General features: G+C 35.6%; 1 protein-coding gene across 3 annotated transcripts in view; it reads left to right on the top strand.

Annotated features, from left to right (window-relative positions):
• The window catches only part of LOC149807712 (caspase activity and apoptosis inhibitor 1-like), a 325,008-nt gene extending 300,863 nt beyond the window's left edge, over positions 1-24,145 (top strand). For all 3 annotated transcript variants that reach the window (XM_089969669.1, XM_089969649.1, XM_089969659.1), the window contains 3 exons: positions 11,480-11,546; positions 14,583-14,658; positions 22,606-24,145. In XM_089969669.1, the coding sequence (XP_089825795.1) occupies positions 11,480-11,546; positions 14,583-14,658; positions 22,606-22,959 (497 nt within the window). In that variant the 3' untranslated portion in view covers positions 22,960-24,145. The remainder of the gene's footprint in view (positions 1-11,479; positions 11,547-14,582; positions 14,659-22,605) is intronic.
• The last annotated feature ends 1,514 nt before the right edge of the window (positions 24,146-25,659 follow it).

The following is a 25,659-nucleotide window of genomic DNA, read 5'->3' as shown; positions in this document are numbered from 1 at the left end:
TTCTGTGAAATTAGGGCAGAACATGCTGTGACTTGTTAGGCTAGAATTTTTCCCCTCAGTATTGATTTTTCTGTCTTTTTGAAGACTAGTACAGCTGTTGAATTATGAATTCAATACATTTAGAAGATGGTCATAAAGGCAGTGAGCAAAGTATTTCAGAATATGAAGGCATTTGTTGCCAATATGAATCCAGCACTCCCCCCACTAGAATGCTCTCTGGGGTAACCCAGGAGTATACCATATTATAGTGAAAGAACCTTGTTGTGAGACCACCTTATAATTAAGTACATGATACATATAATTTCACTACATAATGAAATGGAATTTATGATCCTACCTGCCTTAAAACAGGAATTGTGTTAAAATGAGGGTTCTTATAATAAGGGAGTGCTGGATCACTTCTCATAATAAATAGGAAAACAGTCATAAGTGTATGTACATTCAATACAGTGAAATCTGTCTATACAAGACACAAGGTGAAAACTTTTTTTAGAGATACACAAAATGAAAATGGGGGGCCCCGAGTGGCCTAGTGGTCTAAAGCGCTCTCCGTTACGGATCACTGCCATCTCACCGCTGTCTGCGTGGGTTCGAGTCTCGGATTCGGCTAATGTGGGTATGTGAGAAAGCTTGCCAGTAGCTTCTCATGGGCCGGTGGTTCTTTCCGGGGTTTTCCCGGGTTCTTTCTCCACCATTAATACTGGCCACCATGTATAGCCTATCGTATGCTGAAAAATGGCATTAAACCCTACAACAACAACAACAACAACAAAATTAAAATGAGTATGTAGAAATATAAATAGGTTTTTATTAATGTTCTTAATGAATGTCCTCTATATAGAAGTGTCTAGTGAGACAGGATGTACTGCTACACAAGTTCTATAGCATCATTTAATTTACATTGATGATTAAGAACTTGATTTTGTTGTCAAAAACATGTACCCCCATCAAAATATGGCCCAGAATATTTTACAATATAGAATACACACTGTAATCACATCCAGATTTAATTGGCATCTCCAAATGCACACAAAGATGCATATAAAATTTAGTTGGCATCTCCAAATGCACACAGAGATGCATACAAAATTTCATTTGTCCACTGCAGTTGTTTTAGCTGGATTATGCCGTAAAGGTTTTGAGGAAAGTGTCCAAATCCAAAAAGTGTAAATAAAACGAAAAATTGCAGTAAATAGCTGTAATTCTAAGCAGATAATTTATTTATGAGTACAAACTTGGTTTCTAATTTTTTTTTGTACCATAAAATGTTTTTCTAAATTGTCCTAACATGGTTTTTTGACGAAAAATATAAAGATAAGAGAAAAGACCACGTCCAAAATATTAAAATAAATCATCAGGGTCATACCCAAGAAGCTCCATATTTTTGCATGAGGGTGAAAACAGGGAAGCATGGGGATAAGTTTTACAAATGGAGAAAGTATACATACATACATACATACATACATACACACACAGAGACATATATTGCACGCATAAATGTACATGTATGGTATTGGAGAAATAAATATAACTGAATGTTTGATCTCTCAGAATAAAGTCATTGTCACCTGTCCAGACAGACTTGAGGTCCGAAAGAAATTGATTGTATTCCACTAGCTGTTACATTAGGGGCTACACATTTATATGCTAGTAAATTGATTAACAATTAAGGAAAATGTCAACTGCATGTAAAATATGGATGAACTTGAATTGAATTTTGCAATCTGGTATCTGTAACACTGACTGCCGAGAATGTCAGTCTAGTTCCTCTCACAGACCTTGGCATTATAGCATCCCAGGTGACTCTCAGTTTGGACACTGAATTGTAAGTGAAACATAATTCATTAACCTTCGTTCTGAAATTCCATATACACAATGAATATAAATTCAAATTTACCATATATACTCATGCATATGTCAACTCTAACTGCATTCAAGATAGACCCTGATCTGGCATCACATAAAGTACCAGCAGATCTGGGTCTGTGTTAATTGTTCAACTAATTAATCCAAACAAACGGCATAGACCCAAACATGCAAGCATATTTTATGACAGCAGAGGTCTATACAGTTTGATGTCAGGCTCTACCTGTGAGCAGTCATATATGGTATGTACAAAAATTTTATCTGTAAAAGCCCTTTTGTCATCCAGGCAAAAATAAAATTAAAATTGTATCCTACATCATTGTATAAAATAATGGTATAGCTGTACTTCGTATCAGAATTTAGTCTTCAACAGCATTTTGTTAAAAGACAAACGGATTGCATGTGAATATATTGTGCTTCTTTGAGAGACAAAAGATTTTGATATCTGAAGCCTTTCCAGAGGAGTTCTTCTATCAAGATTTTGATATCTGAAGCCTTTCCAGTGGACTTTTTCTATCAAGATTTTGATATCCGAAGCCTTTCCAGTGGAGTTTTCCATAAAGATCCATTTGTTTTAAGAAGGGGGCCCTGAATGGCCAAGTGGTCTAAAGCATTCACTGTTATGGATCACTGCCATCTAAACTCAGTCTTCGTGGAGTCGAGTCTCGGGTTCGGCCTATGAGGTTATGTGAGAAAGCTTGCCAGTAAGTTCTCGTGGGATGGTGGTTCTTTCCAGGGTTTTCCTCCACCATTAATACTGGCCACCATGTATAGCCTCTCTCGTACTGAAAAATGGCGTTAAACCCCACAACAACTGATTTAATTTTTTTTAAATCACACTTTCAAAGACATACAGGAACATTATGATACAGTGTACATGGTCCATTTGTCTGTCTGTATGTGTGTGTGTGTTGTCATTCAGCTCCTCCTAACTCAGTACAAGCTAGACACAAGCTAAACTTAAATCAGTGGTAGTCATAATGGGGTTCAGACAGAAGTCCCCTAGGAAAGAAACCCAATGACAGGATTAGGACAAAAGCCCCCCCCCCCCCCCAATTTTGCATTTCTTGAAATAAATATTTTTATTTTATGCTAAGCAGTGAATTACTTCATTTTCTAATTAAAATAATATTGATATTTCACTGTAGTGAAAAAATAACAATATTTTTTCACTACAGGAACTACTTTTTTGGGTCAGAACATACTTACCTCCCTTTGATTTTATGTCAGTGAACTACTTTTCCCATATGTAGTGGTTGTTTTCTAATTAATAATCCCTGTCTGTTATCCTTGAAACTTGTAGTTTGTTTTTCTGGAAATATCAGTTAATTTTTATCAATCTGATGTGGAACTAATTTTGTGTGCAGGTACACATAGCACAGCAGAACATGTATGGTAAACAGCTGACATTACCGTAAGAAATCTGCTAATTCACTGTGTCACAAACTTTAGATAGCCAACATATGTGAGCATCAAATAAAAAGAATATTTGCTTGAAACGAGGGAATAACACTCTAGTATTTTCACTCGTGGCTTCGCCACTCATGAAAATACTGAGTTTTTCATCAACTCGATGAAATATATCCGTTATTCACTCATTTCAAGCAAATATCCTCTATGTATTATGGTTCTCATTGTTCTAAGTATTTGCTATGAATCACAGCGATTGGACATACAGTCATTGTGAGTTTGATTTTGCATTACTTAAGTGGTCAGTCATATGTTGCTTTTGCATTTACTTATGTGGTGGGTCATATGTTACTTTTGCATTTACTGAAGTGGTGGGTCATATGTTGCTTTTGCATTTACTGAAGTGGTGAGTCGTATGTTGCTTTTGCATTACTTAAGTATTGGGTCATATGTTGCTTTTGCATTACTTAAGTGGTGGGTCATTTGTTGCTTTTGCATTTACTGAAGTGGTACATCATGTGCTGATTTCACATTACTTAAGTGTTTGGTAATAAGTTGCTTTTTGCATTTGCTTAAGTGTTTGGATATATATTGCTTTTGCATTCCTTAAGTGGTAGGTCATACATTGCTTTTACGTTACTTAGGTGGTGTGTCATATGTTGTTTTTGCATTTACTGAAGTGGTACATCATGTGCTGATTTTGTGACTACTTAAGTGGTGGGTCATATGTTACTTTTGCATTTACTGAAGTGGTGGGTCATATGTTGCTTTTGCATTACTTAAGTGGTGGGTCATATGCTGATTTCAAGTTACTTAAGTGTTTGGTAATATGTTGCTTTTTGCATTTACTTAAGTGTTTGGATATATATTGCTTTTGCGTTACTTAAGTGGTAGGTCATATGTTGCTTTTGCATTACTTAAGTGGTGGGTCATATGTTGCTTTTGCATTACTTTAATGGTGGGTCATAATGTTGCTTTTGCATTACTTAAGTGGTGGGTCATATGTTACCTTTGCATTTACTGAAGTGGTGGGTCATATGTTACCTTTGCAATTACTGAAGTGGTGGGTCATATGTTGCTTTTGCATTTACTTAAGTGGTGGGTCATATGCTGATTTCATGTTACTTAAGTGTTTGGTCATATGTTGCTTTTTGTGTTTACTTAAGTGTTTGGATATATATTGCTTTTGCATTACTTAAGTGTAGGTCATATGATGCTTTTGCATTTACTTAAGTGGTGGGTCATATGTTACTTTTGCATTTACTGAAGTGGTGGGTCATATGCTGATTTCAAGTTACTTAAGTGTTTGGTCATATGTTGCTTTTTTCATTTACTTAAGTGTTTGGGTATATGTTGCTTTTGCATTACTTAAGTGGTAGGTCATATGTTGCTTTTGCATTACTTAAGTGGTAGGTCATATGCTGCTTTTGCATTAAATCTTGAAAGATTAAGAAAGACTTAGGTATCTCATAGTTTTAAGATTGACAAGATCAGAAACTTTGATATTGAGGAAATGGATGTAATAAAACTCCTTACAGAAGCAATATCAGTGACATCTATAGCATAGAGATTGGCAATTGTTCAGCATAAATCTAAGGCTGTTGTTGACGATGCATGGTTGAAAGCTAAATAGATTTTATATTTGGTACTATTGAAAAGTCAAATAAACTGTATATTTGATACCATTGTAAAGCTAGATAAATTGTATATTTGATACCATTGAAAACATAAAAAAATTCTTTGAATATTTGGCACCATTGAAAAGCTAAATAAATTTGTATATTTACTGCCATTGAAAAATTAAATAAATTCCATATTTAATACCATTGAAAAGCTAAATAAATTATATATTTGATACAATTGAAACAGTCAATAAATTCTTTGTGTATTTCATACCATTGAAAAGCTAAATAAATTCTTTGTATACACGGTGCCATTAAAAAAGTTTAAACAATTGTAGATTTAGTACTGTTGAAAGCTAAATAAATTGTATATTTAGTACCATTGAAAAGCTAAATAAATTGTATATTTGATACCATTGAAAAACTAAATAAATTCTTTGTATATTTGGTGGCATTGAAAAGTTAAATAAAGTTTAAACAAAAGTGATGGTCAGTATCCAGTGTCTAAACATGCACTTAAAATTCTATCATCGAATAACTTAAACCTCATTTCAGCCACAAGTGTCCAGTGCATAGCAATAACTGTCATGCATTTCTTCATCTTCCATTAAATCAAGTCTTTTTTGTATCATTGAAAAGCTAAATATATTTTCTCTTGACTTCATCAGCTTTTACAAAGAGATGTTTTATTTTAAGTCCCAGGGTCAGGACATGAGTGTAGAATTCTATCCTTGACATAACTTGAACTATGTGGGTGTAGAATTCTATCCTTGACATCACTTGAACTACGTGAGTGTAGAATTCTATCCTTGACATCACTTGAACTACGCAAGTGTAGAATTCTATCCTTGACATAACTTGAACTACTGTCCATGTTGCAGCTGTTATATTTATGTATTCTACATGTGTTAAACTAAGTCACGTTTGATACCATTTTGAAAAGCTAAATAAATTTTCAGTAAGCTACAGAAAACATTTCAAGTAAATTTTAAGGACAGTTTGTAGTGGGTACACATAAAAATATGATTATATCTTTGCAATAAAAATGTTTTCCTCTCAGCTGTCATATACATACCAGTTGCTCTATTTTATGCATTTCCTCATTTGTTTTACAATTACCATATAACTCACTTATAAGACTGGTTCAACAGCAATCAACATAGACCTTGATCTTCCTTTGCATAATGCAATGGCAGATCAGGGTCTTTGTTTGTTCTACTGATTACTTCTAAAAACAACATGGACATTATGCATTTGCAGATCTGGGTCTTTGCAGATAGACTTGATTTGTAAGTGAATATAATTATGATGAGCGATGTATATAATTGGAAAGCAGAATAAATATTCTGTCAACTGTGGAACTTTTTGAAAACCTTTTTTTTTCAAATATAGAAATATCCAGGATCAAACTAAAGGAGTGAAAAGTATTTTTGAAACAAAATGTGACTTTATTACTGCCCGTTATCTGTCAGACACTTTTTCTCATTTATGCATATTTTCATTGTGCCCCAGGTGGCCAAGTGATCAAAATTGCACACCTTTACCAATCACTGCCATCTCACCTTTGTCTGTGTGGGTTTGAGTCTCCGTCTTGGTCATTGTAGGTACATGTATGTGTGAAAACTTACCAGTAGCTTCCCCATGGGTCAGTGGTTCTTCCTGGGGCTTTCCTGGATTCTTCCTTCATCATTTAAACTGGCTGCCTTGTATACTTTATCAAGTGCTGAAAATGGTGTTAAACCCAAAACAACAATTTCATTCATTTATTGAATTTGGTCTAGTTTTATTTAAGAGAATAATTCATTTTCATCAAACTGCTGAATTTTTCATGTCTTATTACACATTTTAAAACATTTTTGAATGGTACAATCATGAATATAATTGTACAGGCACAATCCAAAAACACATGTAAATCCAAGTTTTGTTTGTTTTTTAAAGTTACAAGTATTTATTGACTATTTTATTATAGGTTTAATTACTTTACACAAAGCATTATTTTACTGTCATCTTTTATCTATTACACCAGCATAAAAAACAACTGAGGCACAGAGCAGTAATTATTTATAACACTAACACCCACCCACCTACTGACCCCTTTCTCTCTCTCCTGATTGACTTTGTAGCAATTAGTATGCCAAGCATGTACATGTATTATTTGTGAAAATGATCCTGCTTACCGCACTTAGTAAACTTAAGAATGCCATGTAGGAAACTCCTGTAATCCAATTGAAAAATGTTTGATGTTTTTCTTCTTTAAAGAATAATATATCCAAAGATACAGAATAAAAATGTCTGGCCAATTCAGATAAATCTGCTCAAGTATTGATTGCTGCTGCAGTGCAACTTTTTTTCTTTCTTTCCGTGAAGAAGTCCATTAACAATCTTCAGGAGCAAACACTTGATGAATGTATTAATTTCCTTCTGGTCAGCACTGCACTCAGATAAAAGTTAAACTCATTCCTTAAGGAATTCTTGTTCAAATGAATGACATGAAATTTGTAAAGCGTTACTTTGGTCTCGTGATGTTGAAATATTTTTTTTGCTGATATGTGGAACATTTTTCTGTAATGTATCTTGCAATTCTGTATCAGCAGGCATGAGGTTATTGTCATAAACTGAAAATTATCACTGTTAAGATAATCAGCCAGGCACCATTGCCTTGTGTTTACTACCATGCAGACAGGTACTGGACGTTGTCAACCATAAACTCGGCCACTGCACAAGGATAAACGGGTTGTACTTACCTGGACACACCTTATCAACATCTTCAAAGGCTGCAGCAGGAATATTGGGACTGTCCATATCTTTGGCAATATTATGGGGCATTTCACACAAAAAGAAAATGACATGTTTTCTTTGAAGCGCTTTATACGCTTACCAAGAAAAAATAGTTGGTAGACTTGGCATTGTCATATGTCATCACTGGATACTTATGTGTGCACACTCACACAGTAACGACACAAAGCTATCAGGTAAATCAAAAATAACAACTTTCTGTTTTTAAAATCCATCATACACTGGAATATAGTACGAATTAGTACAGTCTTCAGTGCTGCTTTCAGTAGTTCAATTTTGGTTTGAGGGAAATGCAGTGTTGTTTGTGTTTACCTTTGCAGTCATTAGGGACTAACCATTTACTTGGGGGAAGGGGCTGGGAATTTTGGGGCAAATTTTCTGGCCATGACAAAAATATTCTTGTCCTTAATTATAGGGGAAAAAAATACAATCATCCCTTATGCAGGTGAATTTTTTTTTTTCTTTGGAAGAGAAACAAATAATCCCAGCCCAAAAGAAAATTCTGGGCCTTCCCTTTCAAAAGTGCAGACTAGGTGATGTTTTTCAGACATCTCCAAAGATCTTTCAATTTTCTCTGATTTTTATGCATCTGTATTGCTGCATGAGAGTTAAATATGCAATGGCACTTGTACTTTTTACCTCTGTGAAATGTCACATGCAGTGATATCAGTTTCTAAATATAGCCATTCGGACAAGGCGAACCAGCGTAATGGCATTCATTGATCTTTACCGTGTTATTATTCTTGCTGAAAACCATGTACCAGTCGCTAACTTTGTTCATCTAGATACAGATGTGCATTACAGTATTTAGTTACAGTGGTGGTTAAACCTACAGACTGTATAAATCATATAATCAATTTGATGAATCTTTCTCGAACATTATAATACACAAATTGCTTGCATTTCATCACCGATACATATACTCTGAATATTTTGAGATGAAAATTCCAAGGGAACTGAACCTCTTTCCCCAAGTATCGGTGAATTATTCTTATACGTGATTCAACATGTAAATAGAGAGGGATGTACGGTAGGAAAGTGACTGTTTCTTATATTTTGCTTAGCACATAAAATTACACTCTGTCTAGTTAATTTGATGTTTGGCATGTATGATCTAGAAATGTTGCATATATATATTCCATATATTTTTGCAAAAATGTATCATTGGTTTTGTTTGTTTGTTTGTTGTTTTTTTTGTATTATGCATTAGTGATTTTATTACCCTTTTCTGTTCTGATGTGTTAATTAGTAACAAAGTTAAGAAAGAAGGAGAGAAAATTTGTATGTTTACTTCAGTGTCAGTTTGACAAACAAATCATAATTTTGAATGACAACTATGAACATGTAAGAATGCATAATGTTCATTAGATATTGAAAAGAGTATCACTGGATGATTATATTTATATGTGGATAATACATTACCTTAATTGAAAGATATATTAAATTACATTTTGTCGGGAATTATAACTGTATGCATATATTGATGGAAACAGCAATATAAAAACTGCTGTCCCTATGACAAAAGCCACCTATATAATTATACACAGTTTTCACACAAAAACTAACTGAAAGGGAAATAAAATAGATATGGAATACAATTGGTTTCAGCATATTTATTTCGGACACACACACAAAAAACCACACACACACACACACACACATCCTTTAATGTGTACTTACAAGAGTTTTACTCAATGTAGATTTGAAAACAATTCAGAAGGATTACAGAGAAATCAAATGTACAAAATTGTTACTGTACACAAGCATATATTATAGTTGATTATAACTAAACATTACATAGTGAAGGAAGTACAACAAAAAAAAAAATTTGTTTGCTTATATGTCGTGAATTACTACTTGTTATTAAGCGCCTCTCAGTCCTTTGTCCGAAAACAATATGGCGGCAGCCAAGCACAGTGACATCATGGTCTATTTTTAGCACAAAGTAGATTTCAGTACAAGCACCATTACCAACATAGCTAGATTTTCAAATCTTGGCTTTACTGAAGGTAAATGACAGTTGCTTATTCCTACCGAGTTAACTTTTGGGTTTGTTCTCTGCATTCATGTGATGTCCAGATGCAAGATGGTTTTGCTGTGTCAGCAGATGTCATACACATGGTGCTAGATGGTTTTGCTATGTCAGCAGATGTCATACACATGATGCTTGCAGTATGTGCAAAGAATAAAAAGCTTCTACTTGCCACCTTGCTTCACCAAGTCAGACTCTGTCAGTCAGGAGTACTGAAATTTAGTTTTGCTGGGCATTGCGTGCTTTTTAGATGGCTCATCCTTCGCTGAATTGGAGCTGCATTTTGACATTTTGCCTTAAGAAATGAATTACTCTTGTACACTATACTGACTACTGATTAATCATATTTTGCATTGTTTTATAAAGTAAAATCCAACGTCAAAGAAATGTTGCTGTTGATCATGAATCTTTAACAAATATAGTTTAAACATTGTAATCAAAGGAGGTGATGTGTAATACTTTTGTTTTTCAACATGCAGATGTTTTGATTTACCCATGTCCATTCCGATTAGGCTGTTCCACTGAGTGCACTTAACTGACCTGGCTTTCAAATTAACCTAATGGGTTCTCTCTTACCAGACAGCTCAGTGGCCTAGTGGTTAGAGCGTCTGCCTCTGCTGTGAAAGGTCATGGGTTCGAACCTTGGCCAAGTCATACCAGAGACTTATAAAAATAGTACTAACAGCTGCCTCACTTGGCGCTCAGCATTAAGAGGTTAATGTTAGGACTAGTTGGCCTGGTGTCAGAATAATGTGACTGGGTGGGACATGATGTTACATGTCTACGGCATGATGCCCCAGTGCTAGACATCAGTATAAACTACAGTCACACTGCAGACATCATAGCGATATGACTGAAAAATTGTTAAAACTATGTTTAAAATCCAAAAGCAAGTGCGCACACACACACCAGTACACAAAGTACTTAACACCTCGTCACCCAAGCTATTGTCTGCCTGTTATTAATCTGTGAAATGGTGATTGTTTACCTCAGACCACCATACCTTTTAATTACTCTTTGAGAATCAACTGTAGAAAAGGCCTGATGGCTTTATACGTTTACAAAGCAGGACTCTTTGCTGTTTATATAGGCTATTTGATGCCAGCATATCATAGTGCTCAAGAAAGATCTGTCTGTCTCTCTGTCAATGGGATTATTTTGTTCTTGCTGATGTTTTGGTTTTTTGTTGCTGAGTTGCTTAGAATAGTGTTTTGCAAAACAGGATGATGTCAGGGGGTTAGGCGTTAAATGTTTTTTGCACTGCACATCATCTTATGACAAGTATGACATTACACATACATGAAAAAAATGCATATTTTTACACGTCAACATATGACAAGTATGACATTACACATACATGAAAAAGATGCAAATTTTTACACATCAACTTATGACAAGTATGATGTTACATATACCGGTACATGAAAAAAGATGCAAATTTTTACACGTCAACTTACGACAAGTATGACATTACATATACCGGTACATGAAAAAGATGCAAACTTTTACACGTCAACTTATGACAAGTATGACATTACATATACCGGTACATGAAAAAAGATGCAAACTTTTACACGTCAACTTATGACAAGTATGACATTACATATAGATGAAGAAGATGCATGTTTTTACACATCAACTTCACTCCTTTCTTACAAATTAAGCTATTGAGAAGGAAAGTTAAATTGTTAGATAGAATCCATTGTTTTTTGTTTGTCTCAATAAACTTACAAAAATGTCATTTATTTTACAGTTACAGCTCAGGAACCTCAGGTGGACTCCACGTCATTTCAGCTGTCATCCAACACAGAACCCAAAAGGTAAAGTGCTCAGACAGAATGACATAGAGAAAATAACATGCAGTGGATTATTTTTGTGTGCATAAAATTTAGCAGTTTAGTCTCAAAAGAGTGGTTTTAATTGTAGGCAGTTTGATTTTAGCAATTGCACGTCTAGAGAGTGGTATTATTGCAGGAAAAAAACAACAGTATTTTCTCCCCATAATAGCAATCATCTTTGTAGACTAAATCAAATTGACCTATCGCCACTTGTCAATCATGTTGATCATTTAACCAGTCAGCAAGCATAAATTAGACAAACTTCCAGGCATTGCTTTTGTCTGCCATTTTCCTTCGACGAGCTGCTTGTGGCAATCATGAATTGATTATGATAAATATTTAGAAATTTTGCAATAATTTATTGATTTCATGATCAATAAGGGTGTAAAGAAATCAGTGGGAGGCTTGTAATTCTACAGTCGATATCCGGAATGTCTGAATGGAGGAACTAGATTTAATCCTTTCCCAAAGCATTGAGAAAATTTTTGATATATAAAGACTTTTTTGTGGTTGCATGTATGATCAGCTGCATAGGGAAACAATTGATGGCAATTGCAACACGTTTGTTTGCATAAATGTATGTTGAAAGCATGTTCCATCAATGGCTTGAATAAAAGAAATGAAATATATATGTAAAAGTAAATGTTTCTAGGTTCTAGGTGGAGAACCCCCTACAATTTCGGGCTTTGATGTATATTATTTTACTTGTATAGGAAGCACTTAACCCAAGACTGCATTATTTTAAAGTTGAAAATTTACACTTTATTTTCGGCAGGTCTCAAAAATAATGATTTCTTGTCTCAATCTGTCAGACACTTGAGTGACTCTTTACTTTCTCATTGGGCTGAAGGAGGGGTGAGGATACAAAAAATGTAATAATAAAGAAATGCTTAAACAATGGTTTCTGATAAGTATCATCTTAAATATTAAGCCTGCACTGACATGACCAAATCAACACTAACCATTGATCAAAATTCCGTCTGGCGAACACGGTAGAAGTTGAAAATTATTGTGTACGACAGTATTCTTCTAATCGGTAATTTGTTATTTATTTGTAACTCTTTTACTTTCTAGGCATCATAAACATAAGCCAGATAAAATTAACACGGATAAGATTATATACTAAATACATTAGCATTTTTTGTAGCAAATTTCCTGGTACATAGATAAGGTCTCGAACAGCTTTAAAATCGACTTTTATCATTTATTGAAATAAAACATTTAGGTTACTGCTATATGAACTTGAACTGCAGATATAAATATATCGTCTACTGCAATATAATTTATGTAGCTTTGTAATTTTACATTTTTAAGAATAATACAAATCATTTTTAATAAACATATCGCTTAAACTGAAACATATTTCTTTGCCAAGTACTGCATGTTTGTCGGAGGTTAACAGGTGGTCATGTCACATGATTTGGTAGGCAGAGCGATCTATCATCTCGCATAAGGTCACTTATTGGCAGCTGCACAACATTGTTTAGGACAGTGCAGGTGTATTTTCCATTCGACAAGGGATTATCAAGAAAAACAAATCATGCAATTATATTACCATCGATACTTGCTTGTAAGTCACATCCAACTGTGACCAACATAGACACTGATCTGCCATCATGTAATGATCCAGCAGATCAGGGTCTATATAAGGTATGTGCAGCCTATGACCTGCAGGTCATAATGCCCGTGACCCAGTTTTATCCACTTATTTACATCATAGGGTGGGGCTTTAAAAATCACTTAAACAGACTGCACCTTGAAGGAAGTTGGACATGCTGGTCTGATCTTTGTTCTAGTGATTACCCTTAACTTAACAAACTGCATTAAATCAGATCTGTTGACACATCATACAGTGACAGATCTTGGTCTGTGCAGTTTGCAGTTGGACTGAACTTGTCAGCAAGTATGTATGGTATGTCATTTAATCAACATGTCATCAGTTTCTTGAGCAAAAGTAATTGTTAAGTTATGTTAGATTATTATAACACAATAGGTGAGGCCTGTTTGTACCAGAGGAGGTTGTAGACATAGATGTATTATGAAGGAGTATTTAGGTGAGGCCTGTTTGTACCAAAGGAGGTTGTAGACATGGATGTATTATGATGGAATATTTATTTGAGGCATGTTCGTACCAAAAGAGGTTGTAGATATGGATGTTTTGTGATGGAGTGTTTAGGTGAGGCCTGTTTGTACCAAAAGAGGTTGTAGACATGGATGTTTTGTGATGGAGTGTTTAGGTGAGGCCTGTTTGTACCAAAAGAGGTTGTAGACATGGATGTTTTGTGATGGAGTGTTTAGGTGAGGCCTGTTTGTACCAAAGGAGGTTGTAGACATGGATGTATTATGATGGAATATTTATTTGAGGCATGTTCGTACCAAAAGAGGTTGTAGATATGGATGTTTTGTGATGGAGTGTTTAGGTGAGGCCTGTTTGTACCAAAGGAGGTTGTAGACATGGATGTTTTGTGATGGAGTGTTTAGGTGAGGCCTGTTTGTACCAAAAGAGGTTGTAGACATGGATGTTTTGTGATGGAGTATTTAGGTGAGGCCTGTTTGTACAAAAAGAGGTTGTAGACATGGATGTTTTGTGATGGAGTATTTAGGTGAGGCCTGTTTGTACCAAAAGAGGTTGTAGACATGGATGTTTTGTGATGGAGTGTTTAGGTGAGGCCTGTTTGTACCAAAAGAGGTTGTAGACATGGATGTTTTGTGATGGAGTGTTTAGGTGAGGCCTGTTTGTACCAAAGGAGGTTGTAGACATGGATGTATTATGATGGAGTATTTAGGTGAGGCCGCCTGTTTGTACCAATGGAGGTTGAAAACTTGGATGTATTATGGAGTATTTGCTTACCATTGAAAAAGTCATGTCCAATTTTGGCTATCTTAGAATTTTTGTCTACACTTCTTTAGTAGGATAGAGAGATAACAAATAAGAACAAAATTGCATCTGCATTATCTTCATTTGACTGTACATGTACTGTTCCACAGTTTGAGAAATTTCATCTTGTAATATTCCAGGGAGGAGAGAACAGTAGGTCAAAGCCGATTAATGGCAAGTTCTGAGGAACAGCACCAAGATGAAGAACAAGCAGGGGTAAACGATGCTAACCTAGTTCTATGTACTTGCAGTCATCTTTTAACAATTGTCCACATATCTAAATAATATGTCTCATGGTCGCTATGCAGGAATTTATTAACTCATTAACCCCTGGATGTTTTTGTCACTTTTGCCTGAAATGTGAGTGAAAAACACATTTTGGGGGCTATATCTGGAAACATCCTAATAAATTGACTTCCAAGAGATTTCTGATTAACCTAATTATTTGTTATGTTAGAAACGTTGTTTTGCATTGACTATTTCACTCACGCATGATGAGCAGAAAGGTGAAAGAGTTCTTTCTTTTTGTTTTTCTTCATTTTTTTTTGTCTAATGGACCCATCAATTTCACATCCATACTACTTTTTATTCCAAATCCCCATCTTACCCTACTTTTTGCTAAGGTTCACCTGTCCATATGCAGTTTAGACCAATCTGCCTTTGATCCGAGGATAACAAGTCTAAAATCCAGACACAAAATTGGATTCCATCAACAGGCAAATGTTTGGTGGGGAAAAAATCGGGTCCAGAAAAATAGGTTTTTCTGTCTGTATTTTGTAGTGCAACCAGAAAGTCCAGATTATTTGCTATGACTGTAGAGCTACATCTGTCTACCTTTCTATAATACCACCCACTCTAGTGTATCTTAAATAACCTTGACGCTACAGAGCACAGAAGTAGGGTACTACCTCCTGACAAGTAAATGAGGCGCCAGGGTTTAATGAGTTAGTTGAATTATATGTTACTATCTTTTTATGGCAGTGAGTTTCATAATGCATATGCATTGAACCTGTGTATAAAAGACAATGAAGTGTTCTTTATATACAGGGCTAGTACTCTTGATGACTTTACAGCTTGTATAGTTGTGGCTCTGAGTGTTGCATAAAATGTGAAAGAATAGAGAATCATAGGGATAATAGGAGTTCTTGTTCGGAACAAATTTACTGCACTGCTCCATTCAGTTAGAATGACAATCCAGCACTGAAAATGGTAAGTTAACAATGAAATACCTGATAAGTTAACAATGAAATACCTGATAAGTTAACAATGAAATGCATGATAAATTAAAAATGAAACTAGATTTGTACTGAAAATGTTAATGCACTAACATGCAGTTGGACTTTTCACTCTGATCATCAACAGATAATTGTTAAAATTTAAATTAGAAAATTTCATTTAAGTAGATCGAGTCCCATGTGAAGGTAGGAAGGCACAAAATATATCATTCCAAGACATGGTAGTTTCATTATCAGTGATTTTGGGCAAAATCTAAATGTACAGTCATCATTTGTATTGTCAGCTCTCATTTCTAACCTACAATGTTCCTTGAAGTGCAAAGAAATGCTAATAAATCTGTGTGTGTAAGTGTGTGTGTGTGTGTGTGTGTGTGATTTGGATTTTTAATGTAGCTTTAACAATTTTTTAGTCATATTTCTATGATGTTTGCAGTGTGGCAGTTTATAGTGATGTCTAACACTGGGCATCATGCCACAGACATGTAGCATCATGTCCCACCCAGTCATGTTATTCTGACACCAGGCCAACCAGTCCTAACACTAACCTCTTAATGCTGAGTGTGTAGCAAGGCAGCTGTTTGTACCATATTTATAAATCTTTGTTATGACTCTGCCGGGGATCGAAATCATGACCTCCTGTATCCAAGGCAGATGCTCTAACCACTAGGCCACCAGAGCAGTGTAATCAGAGCTGGAAATATACAAAGCTGTTGTTCATTAATGATCTTTAAGTAGAGTTTCTTAACTAAAGTCATTTGTACCTTGATATGTAACCTAGGCTCATGAACATATCTTCAAAACTTGTCTCAGGAACAAATGAGTTGCAAAATGTATGGTACTTGTCCCAGTCCTCAACATGCTCGATACAGTTCACTTCTCCCAGCCCCAGTCCTCAACATGCTCGATACAGTTCACTTCTCCCTGTCCCAGTCCTCATTGTACTCAATACAGTTCACTTTTTACTGTCCTTGTCCTCATTGTACTCATTACAGTTCACTTCTCACTGTCCCAATCTTCATTGTACTAAGTACCATTCACTTTTCACAGTCACAATCCTTAATGTACTCAATGCAGTTCACTCCTCACTGACCCAGTCTACATTGTACTAATACAGTTCACTTCTCCCTGTCCCAGTCCTCATTGTACTCAATGCAGTTCACATCTCATTGTCCCAGTCTTCATTGTACTAAATACCATTTACTTTTCACAGTTGCAATCCTCACTGTACTCAGTGCAGTTCATTTCTCACTGACAGTCTTCATTGTATGGTTACAGTTCACTTCTCACTGTCCCAGTCCTCATTGTACTCAATACAAGTCACTTCTCACTGCCAGTCTTCACTGTACTCAATACAGTTCACTTCTCACTGTCCCAGTCCTCAATGTACTCAATACCATTCACTTCTCACTGCCCCAGTCTTCATTGTACTTGATACAGTTCACTTCTCACTGTCCCAGTCCTCATTGTACTTAATACAGTTCACTTCTCACTGTCCCAGTCCTCAATGTACTCAATACCATTCACTTCTCACTGCCCCAGTCTTCATTGTACTTGATATAGTTCACTTCTTACTGTCCCAGTCCTCATTATACTCAATACAGTTCACTTCTCACTGACCCAGTCTTTATTTTACTCAATACAGTTCACTTCTCTCTTTCCCAGTCCTCATTTTACTCAATACAAGTCATTTCTCAATGTCCCAGTCCTGATTGTACTCGATACCATTCACTTCTCACTGCCCCAGTCTTCATTGTACTCAATACAGTTCACATCTCACTGTCCCAGTCCTCAGTGTACTCAATACAAGTTATTTCTCACTGTCCCAGTCCTCATTGTACTCAATACAGTTCACTTCATACTGCCCTCAGTCCTCTCCAGTTCACTTCTAAGCATCTCTGTCCTTATTGTACTCAGTAAATTTCACTTTTAACTGTCCTATTCCGCATTGTACTCAATACAGTTTGCTTTACTGCTTATGCAGTTACTGAAAAGAAAGACGGGTATCCAATGCAAGTGTGATACTAAAATGAGTCAGATTAATTTGTGTTCATAGTGCAGATTATTTAAACCCATCTGACACATGGTCCCTAACATAAATTTAAAGAAAGAGAGAATCTTTGCAATCCAAGTGATATAGTCGCACACCTTTCTCTTGATATCTTAATGGTATTGACATTTATAGTGATGCCTTTCCTTGGTCATGGTGTCTTTTTATGTTGAAATTGCCCTTGTCATTAGTATATCAAATGTTTTAAGTTAGACTGGTGAAAGACAAAGAACATCAAAATTGTATGATTTTTTTAAAGTGGTTAGAGCACCTGCCTTGTATGTGGGAGGTCGCAGGTTTGAACCCTGGTGGAGTCATTAAGACTTACAAAAATGGTACTAACAGCTGCCTCCCTAGGCACTCAGCATTAAGAGGTTAGTGTTAGGACTGGTCGGCCTGGTGTCAGGATAATCTGACTGGGTGGGACATGTCTGCAGCATGATGCCCGAGTACTAAACATCATAAATAACTGGGGCCCCAAGTGGCCGAGCGGTCTAAAGCACTCTTTGTTACGGATCACTGCCATCTCACCTCTGTCTGCAGCGGTTCGAGTCTCGGATTCAGCCAATGTGGGTATGTGAGAAAGCTTGCCAGTAGCTTCTCATGGGTCGGTGGTTCTTTCTGGGGTTTTCCCAGGTTCTTCCTCCACCATTAATACTGGCCGCCATGTATAGCCTATCATGTGCTGAAAAATGGCATTAAACCCCACAACAACAACAACAACATAAATAACTACCACACTGCAGACATCATAGCAATATGACAGAAAGTTTTTAAAAGCTACATTAAAAACCTAAACACACACACACACACACACATCTTTTGGGACATGGTCCTACTCGGTAGGAATCGTTGACTTCGATAAATGTTTTAGAGGTCTTCACAATTTCCACCTACGTTTGTACTAAATAATCTTTTAAAGGAGACTAGAAATCAAAATTTTCCTTTTACGTATGTAATTCTCTACAGATTTTAATTCGACTGCAATGTTTATAAATGAAATATCGTAAGCGGGTAGTGATTATATTGCGTGGAAGATACCACGATTCCGTAAATTGCCGAGTTTTTCCGAGTTTTAATGAGACGACAGATCACGTGGTACCGTGACGCTATACTAGCGAGTCCTCGAATACAAACATAAACATTGGCGAGCGAGGTAGACAGGAGACCACATTTGGGTTGCACATTCAAAAGTTGAATCTGCAGTCTGATATAATAGTTTATGTACTGTACTGATAAGTACTAAAAGAAATTTGTTAGGCACAGGCCCCGGGCTGGTGACTTAAATAAACTAAAGTCCTGAATGAAATTCCACAAGCCCGGACAGTTCATACCTGTCAACTCTCAAGCCGGGAGAAAAACCTCCCGATTTTGGGGGTATTTCCTCATTTACCTCCCGATCTCGTAATATCTCTCAATTTTGCGCAGCGAAGTCCCGATTATTACATTATGTCTGTCAATTTTCATTTGTCAGAAGAAAAAACCCAACCCCAAACCATTTTTAAATATAACGTATGCAATCCACAGTCTAAACTGCCACACTGCTGACATCATAGCGATATGACTGAAAAATTGTTAAAGCTACGTTAAAAATTCAAATCACACGCACACACGTCTAAACCCGGCACTGGACGAAATAATTAATATCATACAACAGTTTTTTTCTTCTTTTTTTCTTCTTCAGTAAATAGAACGTGAAGATTAAACATTATTCAAGTAAATTTCAGATTTTTTAAACAACTACAACAGTACTATAGTAAAAAAAAATAATTAAAAGAATAAAATTGTCACCAATTAGCTTAAATGAATGATCACGTTGAAATTTTCTCTGCAAACAAAATCGCATCTCGGCCAGTTAACACCTGACATTCCTCTACCGTGTATGAAAAGTTTAATTACCATGATTAAATTACAAGGAATAAAACAAAATATACCATGCAGTATATGTGGCCCTAAAGAACTAATTTTGAATAAATATTTTAATCAGCAAACAGTGTTACATGCATTAAGACTTAAACCTAAGAAAATAAGGTGGGGCATAAAACTTGAGAAAAACAGTTGCCAGATGTACGGTAACTTGTGACTGCAGATTTGAACTGTTAAAATGAAGTCCATGGCATCGTAAGTAACAACAAAATAGGCATCGTTTATTTGGTAATCAATTGCTGGTGCTTATACATACACACACTATCGAACATGGTTTCTTGGAAGTATGTCCGAAGGGCAGTCCTTTTCGCAAGATCAATGTAAGGATAAGGATTCTGTTCATTAGTCACACAGGCTTTATTGTTTGCGTACTTAAATCAAAACTTTAGCTATTTTGCAATTTAGCCAGAACTGACCAGAGTATGCAAAAGAGGCTTGTCATGGGGGAATAATAAGGCGTATCACAGCGAGAAAAGGCACGTCAAATGGGCGGTCGCACATTGGGGCAAGGGGGGGGTCAATAGTCCCTCCCCCGTTCTATTGTCAGACAGTTAATGTGAAACTTTGACTTTTTTTTTAATCGCTCCTTTTTAAACTGCCCAAGGAATAGTTTTATATCAGTTCCAATTAATACAGATTACCGTTTATGCATACTACATGTATACAATGCATTTTTTTTTAAATTTAATTTTTATAAGATTACTGAAAATTGTGTTTTCTTGAAACTCGACAGGTTTAGAATCTTATTTTTAGCAAAGCTTCGATTTGATTAAAATCAAATCTAAGTTTCATCTACGACAGTGGTGATTTGATTTAGATTGTGCCGTGTTAAGGCATGTATGTCAACATCTTGAAAATACATTTACTCATTTCACCAGCGCGATCAAAGTTTCCTCAGGCAAACACTTTTTGTTTCGACAAGCCTGACGGGCACCTCACTTTGAATACAGCATGGGCCGGAACTAAAACCAGAAGGGGCCCAGGGTGTCGGGCTATCAGATTTGTTTTTAGCACTGCTGTTTTAGATAAAAGCTATGTGGATTGATCGTTGCATTTTGTGGTCACTTACTCGTCCTTCTGCCCATTTTCGTAACTCACACGTTTAACTCTTTTCCCAGGATTCAAAATGTTCAAACGTATGTCTGGAACAGCGCCAACTTTTAGTCTAGGCCTAGCATTTGCGTATCTTTGAACTGCTATTTTTTCATGATCCCTCTCGTAACATTCCTTTGAGAAATGTAACGAGCACATAGTGCTGTATGGTGTTGCTTTGAAATCGACTCGTTTGTAATAATGTACCCATTCTTTCATGATGCCTTTATCTTTCGGAAAAGAAAAAAAAATATGTTCACAGGCTTTTCTTAATGTTCTATTACACCCGTAAGCAACGCAAAACGGTATTGTCTTTTACTCTGGCAACTCCCACTTGGGTTGCTGGAGTCGCTACTATGATGTCACATCCCGAAAGTAACCGAATAGGCGCGGAAATTTTGCATACGAGGTCACGGAAATTCAGCTCCTAGAAGATAGGCCAATATTTAAATATTGGCATTACAGTCGCAGATGATACTTCAGAATAAGGTTTTCTGCTATAGTACTTTTATTATTATTCTATATTTCCATTGGTTTCTGGTCTCCTTTAAGTCCAAATTCTGTGTTTGGAGACCTACTCAAAAAACATTCCAAGGGAAGATTGCTCATTGACCAAAATATTTTGTAAGGTTTGTATGTCATAACCCAAGTTAAATTTTGACCAATTAACTGTCATTTTGACATTATGTGCTTTATGAATTTATGATAATGCCGTACATAACATTATATATCTGATGCTGCCATCTTCAAAGTTGGATGACCTTGGGGCAAGCATTGTAATATCTAACCAGATGAAAAATCACAAAAGTTCCACATGATCTGGCTGTCAACTTTGTCAAGTCAGACTCTTAAAGATAAGTGATGACTTGCTGAAAGGAAACATTTCTCCACTTCAAAATGATGTAAAGATTACCGGAAAGTGTCACAGACCTTCTTTTATTAACTTTTCAATGCACACCTGTGTGAAAAACCCATGTCAACTTTCTTTGTGACCAGTTACAGGCTATCAACAATAGGTCAAAATAGAGAAAAGTAATTGATGCACACAAGCTGTTTGGCAATATTAAATTTTGGTGTTTGTTAAGAGTGGAAAATGCACACAAGTTTATTCTCAAGGTACGAATCTGCACTTACTCAGCCTGCGGATGAGTAAGGATTATAAATGAGAATGCTGTTAACATAATACTAAATATGCGTCATTCTGGTCACCCATTCTTGTGAGCCATTTAATTTAGAAGATATTGAGAACTGCTGTTGTTATTTTATCTTGACTGTACTTGTAGATTGGACACATACTCATATCAGTTACGAAATTGTTCCACTTCACTGTCCAGCTGAGTTTTGATGTCATGCATGTGTTAGGTTTTGATGTACATTATACGTAACTTTGTTGACCAAAAAGTGTTTTATGTATTGCGTATTAGGCAAGTGTCCACTATATCAGTGACATTTCTAGATTGCTGGTTCATTATGTACAGGTGTTGGCTGTGTGGAGGTGTTCATTTAGACAGGTTACACTGTATATCGGCATATTTCATTGAATTTCGTATAAGTCTGTACCAGGTTTTTATTTACACAATAAAACCAAAAAGTTAACAGGAAATATTTCAGGGCATGAGATTATGTATCATATGGGGTAATACACATCTTTGTTGAGCCTTACATTTTTTGTTATTGATTTCAGGGATAATGGATCAGGATATAAGAGAATAAAAATGTAAAAATTTCTCAGTTAGACAGACATTTTACCTCAGCCAGTATTGGGTCATTTGAAGTCAAATTCTACATTTCAGATTTCCTCAAAATGTTTAAATTTCAGATGCTGTATTATCCCAGCTGCAGATTTAATTGTATCTTTTTCAGAACAAAACTGTTAGTGTCACCCCTGGTTATGCAAACAGTGAAAATGAAGGTCTTGACTGTGCTCAGGAAGAGGAAGAAGGGGAGATAATTGAAGACAAGGGAGATAACACAGAAGACAGAGGAGATAACTCAGAGCATGAGGGTCAGGATTGGGAGGCAGATGAAGAGGCAGAAAATGAGGGTGAAGTGTCCATCTCAGACAAATTGTGTGACGAACTAAATCAAACAGCAAAGTTAGCTGTTCAAAGATCTATAGCCCCAGTCCTAACACAAAACCAAATGGAGTTGTTAGAGCTGGAAATGAGGGCACGAGCTATCAGGTCTATGTTGGGCTCAAAATTAGATGATTCCTAAACAAGATTTTATTCTTGATATATTTAAATTTAACTGTGTTACTGATTTTTGAACTTACGATAATAGATTTTTAACATGATATATCCTGGATTAAGGAAAAACAAATTTTAACATAGCTACAAAACCTATCATTCTTGTGAACTATTGTTACGCTATATTCCTCTCATGAGTAACATTTTTAATGATGAACTACTGTAAAATTCAGTATGTAGATTTAGGAAGGTATCTCTGAGTGCTCAGTACACCTGTTGTATCTGGAGGTTTTTCTTAACAAATACAAGATGAAGATTGGAGCAAATCTTCTGTTTTGTTTTTTTCAAATCTTCTGTTTTGTTTTTTCAAACCACATATTCATGGATTTAAGAAAAACAGAACATACTAACAGTAACAGATGCTGCTCCTGAGCAAATTGCTTTATTTTCTTTTATTGTATAAATGCTTAAATTTTGTGAATTAAACTTTAGGAATTTACAGAAATTTTCTGTTCCTCATGTTCTCCACGATTTACAGATATCAAACTTCACTGATGGCTTGCACTTGCATTAGGTCAAAAGGTCAATGGTCAAGGTCACTGACTGAAAGAATAAAAATTGCTTAAATGCAGTAACATTGTTTGTTGTCTGTCTTAAATGGACTGCCTCATTCAATGCAGTCTGTCTTAAGTAGACTGCCTTGTTCCATGCAGTTAAAGACTTGGTCTTTCTGCATGATGTTCCAAAATCTTGAATGAAAATTCAGTTTACTGTGCTTCAATAGGTGTGTTCCATTATGCTAAGAGAAAACTTTTCAGTAATATTTTAAGAGCATTATCCAACCATTTAATGTAGTTAGTTCTTCAAGATATTGTTTTCAGCCTGAGGATTTCATGAAAGGTAAAGACCAAGTTTTTGTCTCAGCCATATGAGAAATCACCCTAAAGACCAAGCTTTTGTCTCAGCCATATAAGGGATCACCATAAAGTACCTGACTGTAAAAACTGAAGCATGGAGAAAGGAAGAAGAAAGCTGAGGTCTGCATAAAAAACAAGTTACGTTTGAATTCATGTTAACTTTTTTCATTCATAAGGAATATTTTAGCATAAGGTTGCATAAAAGTTTATATAAAATGTATTTTTTGTCTCTGATGGATTTCAATAGTGATTTTTTGGCTGATGACCTAAATAAAATAAGCTTGTGTTATCATTAAATGTATTGGTTTATTTTTTAAACCTAATTTTCAAGTGATCAGATGTATATCCAGAAAGATCTGTCTTGAGAGACTATTCCTTAAGCTAACTAAAAGTTTACTCTCAAGACAGGTAGTCTCTCAGTACATAAATCACTTCTTGCATGCGTCATCATGGTGGTTCTGTGGTTAGTGTTTCAGACCAGAAGGGTATTGATTCTAATCCTGCCATCAGGTCAGTTTCTATTGTGTGTCCTTGGGCAAGGCATGTTACTCCAATTGCCCTGGGGTTAAAAAAACCTACTTGTGTTGCCATTCCATAAAAACCCAGCCAAATCATTATATAAACCTTTATTGATTTATACATTAAGAATCTGGTAATAGATGACAGGTATTCTCCCAAAACAGTTGTCTTTGAAATTAATGTGTGCTGTGTCATTAACTAAATTTACCTTCAATTCCATTTTAGTCATAGTGTTTGAGTCAAACACCCAATCACAGTACTTTACGGCCACAGAATGATGTTGAGGTTATAAAATAATTGCAAGAGAATCTTTAATGCAGATATTGATTGAAGCAAGATAAAGCACTTTGCAAAACACGAACTACTGAGTATTTAGATGTATATAAAACAGATGTGTAACCAGTATGCTATCAAACTGCTGTGTGTCTGTGTCTGTAGATATATAGATATGTCACATCTTACATGTCATTATATCAGATTGTCCTTGATTTATTTATCCATGATACTGTAAATTAAATATCTTCACACTTAAATTCAAAGGTCGCTTAAGTCAGATTTATAGATTGTTTCTTGATCAAACAGTCAATAAAGATTTAGCTGTCTAGTCCTTGTTCAACATTGACATGGTCAAGTTTACATGTTTCTTTGTCAGACAATCAGTAAATTTGTCACTGTCTTAATAGTTTGGTTGTTATTATATCCACATTGTTTAAATACTGTATAGTGACAATGCACAGGACAAAAGATATGTCAAATCCTATCTCCAAAACTTGTCAAAAACCTATAATTGAATGATTGCCTTAGGGTCTCTCTGATATACATTACGTCAGTTTATTCACTGGGCATTGTTTTTGACTATATTGTGCTATTGTGTGGTCAGCACATTATATCTTCAGAGCTAAATATGTGAGCCTTGGCTGAGATTAAGACAAAAGAATACTAGCAACAGGATACTTTTCTAATTGTCCTCCATAACCTTTTGGTGGACTTGAAGCTCTACTGGAAATACTTCTTTGTTGGTTCTTATGTCTTTATGAAATAGCAAGTCTGGCTGTTATCATTTAATAATTAATTTTCTGACCAATGCCATTGAATATGTTTAAATCTTGTTACATCTTGTGCTCATAAATGTATATTACATTGTATCATATCCTCTTTAAGTTTTTTTTTTATAGTGTATAAAGTTTACAAACAAGTCGTTCATATTTTATTAACTTGAGGGGTATTCCTTGCTGTATCAGTTCTCATCAGTTCTCTTCAAATGCTTAGAGTAAGTAAACTATTTGATTAGC

This window comes from Sinohyriopsis cumingii, chromosome 1 (assembly GCF_028554795.1).
Source record: "Sinohyriopsis cumingii isolate HCF-2022 chromosome 1, ASM2855479v2, whole genome shotgun sequence".
NCBI lineage: Eukaryota > Metazoa > Mollusca > Bivalvia > Unionida > Unionidae > Sinohyriopsis > Sinohyriopsis cumingii.
Note: the sequence above shows the minus strand (reverse complement) of the source record. Positions and strands in the feature narration are given on the sequence as shown.